The 10,325-nt window shown below is 32.3% G+C and overlaps 2 protein-coding genes across 3 annotated transcripts; both read right to left on the reverse strand.

Moving 5' to 3' along the window:
- Positions 1 to 2,810: 2,810 nt before the first annotated feature.
- On the reverse strand, positions 2,811 to 3,911 carry LOC140836003 (uncharacterized). Its single transcript, XM_073201416.1, has 3 exons — positions 3,662 to 3,911; positions 3,371 to 3,436; positions 2,811 to 3,282 (listed from the first exon to the last, which is right to left on the reverse strand). The coding sequence occupies exons 1-3, from the start codon at positions 3,833 to 3,835 to the stop codon at positions 2,857 to 2,859; spliced, it is 666 nt and encodes a 221-aa protein (XP_073057517.1). The 5' UTR covers positions 3,836 to 3,911; the 3' UTR covers positions 2,811 to 2,856.
- Positions 3,912 to 5,557: 1,646 nt separating this feature from the next.
- Positions 5,558 to 10,211, reverse strand: LOC140836704 (DEAD-box ATP-dependent RNA helicase 1). 2 transcript variants are annotated; one of them, XM_073202418.1, is made up of 9 exons: positions 9,889 to 10,211; positions 9,297 to 9,531; positions 8,828 to 9,082; positions 8,267 to 8,421; positions 7,838 to 8,015; positions 6,928 to 7,115; positions 6,388 to 6,592; positions 5,840 to 5,945; positions 5,558 to 5,742 (listed from the first exon to the last, which is right to left on the reverse strand). In XM_073202418.1, exons 1-9 carry the CDS (start codon positions 10,017 to 10,019, stop codon positions 5,639 to 5,641), a joined length of 1,557 nt encoding a protein of 518 aa, XP_073058519.1. In that variant the 5' UTR covers positions 10,020 to 10,211; the 3' UTR covers positions 5,558 to 5,638. The 2 variants fall into 2 exon arrangements, with proteins under 2 accessions (XP_073058519.1, XP_073058520.1); XM_073202419.1 differs by having other exon boundaries at positions 9,297 to 9,526; positions 9,889 to 10,028.
- Positions 10,212 to 10,325: the final 114 nt, after the last annotated feature.

Consider the following 10,325-nt stretch of genomic DNA (forward strand, 5'->3'; position numbering starts at 1 on the left):
ATACAATATTTTTTTTTATAATTTATTTGATTTATATATAAGTGAGTATCAAAATATAATTATAAGAAATAGTTAAGAACTACTACGTATTTTGATATATGAATTAAAAAATAAAAGAAAAAATGTTCAAATATAAGAGTGAGTCTCATGTGAGACCGTCTCACGGATCATAATTCGTGAGACGGGTCAACCCTACCCATATTCACAATAAAAAGTAATACTCTTAGCATAAAAAGTAATACTTTTTCATGGGTGACCCAAATAAGAGATCCGTCTCACAAATATGACCCGTGAGACCGTCTCACACAAGTTTTTGCCCAAATATAAATAGAACCTATGATTGATGAAAAACAAAGAATCTATCAACCGAACTAGAGGTGACTTGTATTGAAGTTTTAACATTTTATTAATATATATATATAAATATTAAAACAGACACGATACTAAAATTTAGTTACTATATTTAAATGTTTCAAATTTAATAATATAATATTGATAAATTCAAAATTTGAAATAAATAAATTAAATGTCGAATTAACGTCAAGCGAAAAAGCATTTATTTATTATTATTTTAATTAATTTGGCAAAAAATTGTCTTTGACCGAGCTGGCATGGTGTAATTGGTCTCTCTGTTATTTTCTCCATGGGTGGTGGGTCCTTGAAATTTGACACTCTTTATGAATCTTTTGAAAGTTTTGGCAAAAGTTCAAAAATTTATTATTATATATTCTTCATAAAAGAAGAGATTGCGGGGATTACTGTTCAAAATTCTTTTAGGGGCTGGCGTTGCATTTTACGAATCACCTTATGATCAAATCAGTTTGGAAAAACTAGAGCTGGTACTTCTTGTAAATCCATACGAACGATTTACTGTAATTAACCACTTTTTTCAATCTTCTGAATCAGGTCCACGATCAGAAACTGAATTCTTCGTATAGATCATACAAGAAATCTAAACGAAATTTGCGTCGAGTGTTGATCGTTGAAATTTCAAAAATTAAGTGGCGGCGACGTCAGAGAGACAGCTTGACAATGCTGTGGAGGAGCGGTCGTATGCTGCCAAGAGAGAGGTGGCCAATTTCCTTGTGTGAAAGGGAGAGAGAGAGAATTTTTTGTGGACAAAAATTATGTGCAAAAATTATTTGTGTAATTCAACTGTTGATTACACATGTATTAAAAGTCTTTTCCTGAACTAAGCAAGACTCTCTTTCATCAAGATATTGTTTTTCATTATTCAAAAACTCTCATATATGTATTTTTCAATCTTGAAAATTGTATAAATTATTATCAACTTTTGATAATAAAATATACTTATACACACACACACATATATAAATTAAATAAATTTTATTTAATTACTAAATTAGTTATTGATTAATTAATATATTCTAAACTTTTCTAGAATGTTTCATGAGAATTTTGCACTTAGTACTCATTATTATTAATTTGTTATTTAATTAGTATATTTTAAATTAAATAAATAAATAATTAATATAACCCCGATTGATAATCAAACAGCGTCGATATGTCGAGGGTACAGATCTCGTTCACATAAATAAAATGAAAATTTCGAAGGATAAAATATTTCACTAATCCATTTTTTTGCAACCACTAGTTTCGTGAACTCTTTCACTAAAACAAAGAGTTCTACTTTCCTCACTTAAATAATAGTTAAGCTATATTCCATAATTTTCATTATATGTAATCAACTTATAAGCTTCTTTATAAGAAATATGTTTGATCTCTCTCAAACTACAATCACTAAATTCAACTCTTTGAATTTTACTATCTCAACAAGAACACCAAACCTAATACTTGAGTGATTTTCAATGGTTCAGGGATACAACTAGCCGTGAGTTTACAACATGTGATTTAGAATAACCAAAATTAGCCTAATTTTTAAAATCAATCATTTGATCAAGAACGTTAGAACTCAAGTCTGATTACATCACTCGAATCATGGTAAGAACGTCTAGTAGCATCGTCTCATGATCCACTAGGTATAACGAATAGTGTCTGCAAGAAGTTTAAGTTATATTTAGTGTACATTACTATCTTTTCAACTCATATATCTCGATCGAATCTACAATCACTGGTATATCAAGAGTTGCAAACGAATTCATTAACGATGTGATTTATTTTTGAGTAATAATAGTTAGATAATACGTGCAACTGAGGAAACCCTTTTCCAAAATGTGCATGTCTTACTCTGGCTATAGATTTATTGCACTATTAATTCATAAGATCGCATAGGATATCATCACTTGTGGGTGAGTGGTGAATCATCGACACGATGTATTAACTCATACGTATTTTGAAACAACACACAACCTCGTCACATGATGACCATCAATAGAGTTGGTAAATAGATCAAAGTGCATGCTAGCACATAGAGCATCCACGTTGTCTCAGGTCGAAGCACCAATGTTGTACAATCATAACCATATATTTTTCCACTCGACAAGTGATAACCACTTGAAAAGTCCGAGTGAGTGTTGTTCAGCGTATCTTCAAATGATCACACATCTTTATTAATGAACATCTCTATATCAATATTAATGAAACATGACGTTTACATCACACATGCTAGTATCAAGCTCAAGTCTTTTTATCTTTATTTTAGGCGGTTGAATATACTAGAAACCAATTTAAAATATACAGTACGATTCCTAATAAGTTTCATGATTTTTATATGTTGAGAAGCGGACTTCATCGTACATATTGTATATTCAAAGAGTTTATCTATGCAGATTGCATGAGTATATAAATAAAGTAAATGTCATAATTTGATAAACTATAAATACGATAAAAATAAAAATTATTTTTATATAAGAGTAAATAAAGCTAATGTCACAACTATGAGTGTCCACTGACATACACGACTCGGAAGACATCGTACTTAATGTCAAGAGAGAAACCATCAAGATAAGGAAGAATGGCCTTTCTATAATCCGTCTTCAGAATGTATGAGTAGCAACTCTGCAGAGAATCCCACACGAAAAGGCATGCAATTCTTGGCAAGATATGAGATCTCAAGCAAACCCCACAATTCGCACCCACCATCTTGCGGAAACGATCTTTGAACATGGCTAAGCATGCGTACGCCACCGAGTTTTCGTTCGATTCGTTGGCGTCCACGAGGGAAGCTGAGCTGAGGGAGACTATGTCTCCGGTGTAGAATCTCACGGCCGGTGAGCCGTCTCGTGATTCCCCTGTGTATGAGTTAAAGAAGCTGTGGTCCATTAAGGTGGCCATGTTTGCTAAACTCGATAGCATGGAAAGCTGGAACAATCAAAGAAGATTTTTTCACACGAATGAAGTTCATATTCTCCAGTAACATATGGTAGTAGATATAAATTATGTCACTTACGAGAGCGGCACTAAGCAATATTTTGTTCTCTTTAGACCTTTTGATCCATGCCCCGTTCCATATTATCTGCCGAAAAAAACCGAGTAACATCGAGAAGTGAGCCATACTAAAGCCAAAATTCATTCACGCAAATTGCCAACATACCAAAAACAAAGCAATTAATCATCCATCATGTGGAGTAAAGTGTCCCCCAGAAATCGATAAGTTTTCGCTATATTTATATCATATAACCCCAGAAATTTGGATGTGGTTTCAGATAAAAATACGAGGAGCAAAGATATTACAACATACCAAGTTTCCATGAATACTTTTCAATATAGAACTTTGAATGCAGCCAAGGCTTGTAGTGTATAAAGAAACTTGCTTTAGAACATCAATAATATCATCGGCACATTCGCCTGTTGGCTTCAACATGAAGAAACTTATCTCCAAGTTCCTGTCGTTGAACGGCACATAAAAAGCCATATCGAATCAACCCACTTTTCCCCTTATATTTCTGTATATTTTCTTTTTATTTATTGCTTCTTTTTTTTTTCCTCCTAGTTTATCTGTATTTATACCATGAAAATGGGTATACGAGAGGTAGTTATTCAAAGAAGAATACGTTTGCAGTCAGTCTTCGCAGTTTGATTGGTCTTCTTTGGCCAATAAATTCAATTATCTTTACCAGACTTTTAGTAAGATAATTTGATTGTGATCTCCTTTTGACTTTTAATGTATTTTAGCAAATTGTTTAGTCAAATATATATTTCTGTGCAAATAATTCAACGAGATGTAATATCAAATTGAACCATCCACTGCATTTTGATCTTGTGTCTACGAGATGAACGTCAAATTAAACTAATTTATTATAATTAGATCTCAAACTTGAAAACTCGTTCCAAATCTTAGGGGGTGTATTCAACGTTGGAAATTTATTGACTTTTAATGACTTTTGTTGATTTTAAAAATCTAGAGGTATTCAATCAAGACTTTTGCATACTCTATAGAAGTTTTGTGGTATTCAAAATAGACTTTCATGGAGTTTTAAAAAGTCAAGTGGTATTCAACATTGACTTTTATAAACTCTATAAAAGTCTATGGGCATTCAAATTTTCCATGGACTTTTAAGAACTCCATGGAATTCATTGACATACAAACATTAAAGCCTAAGGTACAACTACAAATTGTAAAAAATTGTATTTGGTTCACCCCAAAGATTTGAATGGATTTTTAAAACTTCTAACTCTCTCTCTGTCGCTTCACATCACATATCTTCTCTCCTCTCATCTATTTCTATTACTCTCTCAAATTTTCGAAGTGTATCTCTATATATATTTTCATCTTTCTTTTTCAAATTTTTCATTTTTTGGCTGATTGTTCATTTAATAATTTTTAATTTTAATAACACGAGGAAATTTTGAATTATAAAATTGATTTTGTGATTTTTAATTTATGATTTATACAAATTAATGTAATATTCAATAATAATAAAAGATGATCAAAAAAATGTTGTTTAATTCTTAATAATTGAATAATTTCGTAACAACAATGATTTTTTAAATTCATTTTCGTATTTTTAATTAATATGTAAGCTATGACATTTTTATACAAAATTATATTCACACAATAATAAATAATATTATTTTTACATTTATATTATCAATTTAAAAATAAGATTACATGTTAATCAATTGATGTATTTTAAAAAATTTACAAACATGCATATAAACCCACATATATATACATGTAAGTATTAAACGATTTAACTTTTAAATAAGTAATTTATTTATTAATATAAATATTAAAAATAATTTCAAATTGAATATGTTATATATGTCAATTAATTATTGGTTCATAGAAATTAATAAAAAATCACATATTATAGTTACGTACAAAATTTATAAAATTCTATTAAAAAAATCTACAAAAGTCTATAAAAATCTTGCAAAAAAATCTACATAAATCTGTGAGATTCCATAAAAATCAATAAAAATTTATCAAATCCATAAAAGTCTATCATTTAAAAAAGTCATTAAAAGTCATCAAAACTCTGAATTGAATACACCCCACTTAAATATTGAGATAGACTATAAGCCATCGGCTTACATAATCCCATTTTATAATCGCAGTATAAAAATTGGTTTTGATTCTGTACGCATTGAGGTCAAAGTAAGAACAGCTTTAAAAAATGAAAAAAAAAAAAAGTTATATATATATATATATATATATCACAAAACTCAGTCGAACCAAAATGAAGTGAATTGTCAATATTATGCAAACATTCCTTCAAACAAGCATCTGTTTCTTTTTTATAACACCACGATGTTCCGTGTGAGTCTTGCGTTTGTAGTGTTTTTCGGCTTCAACGGTCTCTTTCAATTTCTCCAGAGCTGAAGGAAAAAAACATATATCAGAGGAAGAATATGGATATACTGGTTTTAATTTTGAACAACCTCCAATAGTTCATAGACTGGAAACAAAAGCTACCTAAACTGTAATGTGACTGATATGACTCTACAGATTCGGATGGAACTGAATAAATTGGACAAGATTCATTGTCAGCCTTCTGCAGAACACTTCTGAATCGTTTAACCTGAAATTCAAAGATCCAGTAAATCCAAAATGAAAATTGCCAACACGCATTCTAAACCATTTTTTCTGTATCCTAAAGACAATGTGATTTCACGACTTCCACATCTACAGATGCTGCAGCAACTACAACCTACAAGGTTATACAGCTTTGCAACAGCTCAGTGGCAAAAATATGTAATGAAAATAAATTGGAAAAAGCCCAAAAAAAAGGACAAGAAGTAGAGAAAAAGCAAATGATAACATATTAGCACATACGAACAGAGGCAAAAACACACATAAATAGAACGGCATTGATAATTGGTCGATAAACATGGACAAATTGCTCCAAATCTCTTGAACTAAAGGGGATCTGTCAACTAAATTTTGCATAAATATATTCAGTATTTAGTGATGACAAATAGCATGCAAATACAAAAAAGAATTCAAAAACATAAAGCAACTACCTCGTCTTTCTGCAGGAGTGTGAAGCAACGCCCTGTTTGCCCGGCTCTTGCAGTTCGACCAGCTCGGTGAACATAGGTCTTAGTATAGGCAGGCATATCATAATTGATTACATTATTAACACCTTCAACATCCATTCCACGAGTCATTGCATCTGAGGCTATAAGTACCTGAATTTCTCCTTCTCTGAATGCCTTCAACGTCTTGCTGCAAAATTATATTTAAAAATTTATCTTGTTTAAACACGATTTATATTTTTAGACTGAAATTAAAAAAAAATCTGAGAAAAAGTTTCTCATGACCATCAAAAGGTATGATTTGCAGTCAGAGAGTTTCCAAAAGCTCAGAATATAAATATTCAAATTGATTTGTCACCACAAAGATAGATTTTTACAGTCAGTTAAAAAAAATTGTATTGAACTCATTTACTCAATTCTCAATTATCAGGCTATTGACTCTTTTTACAGATTGGAAGATGGGATCATCATTCACATAATTCCATACAAATTATAATAAACACGTAGCCAAGTCAACTTGACTACCTCCTTATGGACTGTCGTTGAAGACGAGAATACTCTTTGATCTTTATTTGGAGGTCACCAAAGAAGTTCAGTAAGATGCAGAGCCTGTGAGTCGACTCAACAGATGAGGTGAAAACAATACATTTTTGCCCTTGAAAACTTTCCAAAAGTGCAAGTAGGTAACATGGTTTGAGCTTTGGCTTACAAATCTGCAGATTATAAAAAATGTATCAACAGCTATGTTGAAAAAAAACGAGGAAAAAAAATAAAGCAAGATTTCAAAGATTTATAACCCAAGTTAAAGTTAAGTATTATGATAGCAGCTTTTTTAGTTCAAAACTGTCATGATTTTTTATTTTTTTTTTCGGAGAGAATCAATTTCTTAAATCTGTTTAGCAGTTGGCACTACTTTTCCAGATTTCATTGCCTCAAGTTATGTGGCATCCCTGACATGTTTTTCATATTAAACTAGCTACTTTGCACACGTCTGTGCGTGTGTACAATTTTTTTTATCATTATCGAGGGATTAAAATGAAATTTGATAAATTATCAAGGGACTAAAGAGCTATTTGAATTGTTGTAATTAGAAAAATAAAAAACAAAAGTGTTTGTTGAAGTTAAAAATAAAAACAAAAGTGTTATATTAGTATCACATAAGGACAAAATTTGAAGAGCAAAAAACAGACCAAGACACCATTTTTGTCTCTATTATAGATATTCTTAATAATAGTAATAGATGATATAGCAAACTTTCAAGGGCAGATTAAAAAACAAACTTACAGAAAATTCTATCATATCTGCTTCCTACAATAATAATTTTTTTTACCTGGTCTAAAAACGGGAATGTGCTAATTAGCTCAAGTGATAAATAACATATTAATTGAGCAAACGAAAGGCTAGATTATATGATGATAAAACAAAGTATTCGTACCACTTTAAATGATTTTAGCTGTTCAGGAAGATGGTATCGGTTTGGTCCACTCGTTAAGAACAAAGGATGGTGAAGATCAAGCTGCGCAAGCTTACTTGGATCCTGGGTTAATGTGGCAGATAGAACCATCTTCACGAGCCTTGGATGGGGCCTGCCCTTAAAACCCCTCTCAACACCACTGCACCAATGACATTATGTCACCAAGTGAGAAAGTTATCAAAATATAATCAAAATCATAACAAAATACACTCAGTTAGTTAAATCCAAAAATGTATCAGCTACAAATAGAAGACATTATAAGCTACTACAATGCAACGGATTCTGATCCCCCAAAAAAGTAGCAAACATAGTCAAACATGAGAGCTCTGCAAATATATGAAACATGATGAGCAATTTAAACATCACATGAGAATAACAAGTGAAACTCACAATTGTCTGATGGTCCTCAATGAACCAAAAGTGGGAAGTCGAACGGTGTCCGACAAGGGATAGGGCCATCGATTTGAAGAGTAGGCCAATTTAAGAACAGTAGGAAGCCAGAATTGATAGGCCTCCCTTAGTAACCGATCTGTTTCATCGACCACCTGATTCAGTACTTTATTTATCAGTTGATTAGCCACATTACAGCATATAAATGTGCATAATACGACAGTGGAAGGTGAAATGAGGATTCATTAGCTCTTTCAACACCAACTACAGAGCCACAATTCAAAGAAACAAAATAAGCTATAAATTATCATAAACTCGGAAACACAATGGTAAAGTTAAAACAAACTAAAGAAATGAAAGCAACTGATCACAAAATCTAACAATTTTAAAGTGAAACATGACCTGAGGGCTGAGGTTGAAGTATCAAGTATATAACAAATGTATCATCCATAAAATGAGGAACCTTTATCAAGGAATTCTATAACACTGATATAAAGCTATGAGAATAAAACAATCGAAAAATAAGTAAAATGCGCACACCAAAGCAGCACAACCACTTACAAGAAAACAGAGATGTTCTAGTGTAAAGCCCTTAGTATTGTTAATATGATCCATCAGTCTTCCAGGGGTTGCGACCAGTATGTCCACTCCACTTTGCAACTCTGGAATTAAATCCTCAGAATCAAAGGATAACCCAAAGTCCAGTTGGGGTTTCTGGATCAGCACTGAGATCTCATCAGCAATAGAGGATTGTCCAACAGCCAAACCCACCGACAAGCCCACGGCAGGAGCCAAAGCATCAAATATGCCTTTGACCTTAAAAAGGGCAATAAAAAGGTAAAGATGTCTCCAGATGAATTACTTGAAGTCATAGAGTTAATGCAATAGTAAATAAAAATAAAATAGCTCGCTGAGAAGAAAAGTAATCATACAAACCATTTGATGAGCAAATAAAATACATTGAACAGAACAATCACAAAAATGTAACAAAATACAGAATGAATATGGGTAAGAGATCATAACAAATTACCTGTATTGCCAAATCACGACTGGGTAGAACTACCAAAGCTCGAAGGCATTTAATTATACGAGTGGACAATTTTTGCACAATGGGTAAAGCATAAGCAAGAGTCTTCCCACTTCCTGTAGGCGAATTTATACAAAGATCTCTCTCAAAAAAACCAGGTCCAATGGTCTCGTGCCAAACTGCTACTTGCACGGGAAAGAGGGAAGAGAAGCCCATGTTATTCAAAGCCTCCACTAACCTTACATTGAAAGGAATTTTACAATTATCAGTTAAAATCATATAATCATCACCGGAATTATTGTTATGGAATTCGACTACATTGATGCAATAAAAAATCAAGGCAAAACCAACTCCTCATGAAAAGATTCGAGAGGCACAGAATCATGAATATCAAGAAAATGGTGAACGGAGATAATGTCATAATATCCTCACGATATGTAAAAATCCAATCTTGTACCGACTCTCACACACCCAATATGTTTAAATGCAATGCTACATTGAAAAAACAATGCAAAGAAAATATTGACATGAAATTTTATATAAACTGAACATTTGGAAGAAAAAGGAGCACATTTGAACTGAAGATATAGGGAACCTGTGGTCGAGAAAAGGGATAGAGTCGAGTGGGTATAAATCAGATAGACCAATATAAACTGGGTCTCTCATCCATGGCAACACCGACAAACTTTCCTTCTTCCTTTTCTTTGTCACGGATTCCTCCTCCATGGGAGACTGGCCTTTATCTGCAGAGTTCGTAGAAGTAGCTCGTCTATTTGCGTACACACTGCACTGATATAGGGCAGGACTGTGCTACATATACAGACAGGAAAACGACAATATCGGAGGATGGCTGGAAACCCCGGCCGTAAGGGATTATTCGGGGAAAGAGGGACAGGAGGGCTCCATGAACCACCCATTTTGGTTTTAACTTTTAATTCTCTTTATTTATTTATGTAGTTTTATCTTTTAATTAGTAAATAAACTTATTCAGAATCTTCAATCAGATAAATTAATAATTTTTTTATTTTACTC

This window comes from Primulina eburnea, chromosome 7 (assembly GCF_022965805.1).
Source record: "Primulina eburnea isolate SZY01 chromosome 7, ASM2296580v1, whole genome shotgun sequence".
NCBI lineage: Eukaryota > Viridiplantae > Streptophyta > Magnoliopsida > Lamiales > Gesneriaceae > Primulina > Primulina eburnea.

Coding starts and splice junctions, on each gene's coding strand:
- LOC140836003 (XM_073201416.1), bottom strand. CDS start 3,835: ATGGCTTTTTATGTGCCGTTCAACGACAGGAACTTGGAGATAAGTTTC. Junction 3,437..3,661: donor AAAGTATTCATGGAAACTTG/GTATGTTGTAAT, acceptor TTTTTTCGGCAG/ATAATATGGAACGGGGCATG. Junction 3,283..3,370: donor TATTGCTTAGTGCCGCTCTC/GTAAGTGACATA, acceptor TGATTGTTCCAG/CTTTCCATGCTATCGAGTTT.
- LOC140836704 (XM_073202418.1), bottom strand. CDS start 10,019: ATGGAGGAGGAATCCGTGACAAAGAAAAGGAAGAAGGAAAGTTTGTCG. Junction 8,422..8,827: donor TAGAACATCTCTGTTTTCTT/GTAAGTGGTTGT, acceptor GTACTGAATCAG/GTGGTCGATGAAACAGATCG. Junction 8,016..8,266: donor TTGAGGACCATCAGACAATT/GTGAGTTTCACT, acceptor TCATTGGTGCAG/TGGTGTTGAGAGGGGTTTTA.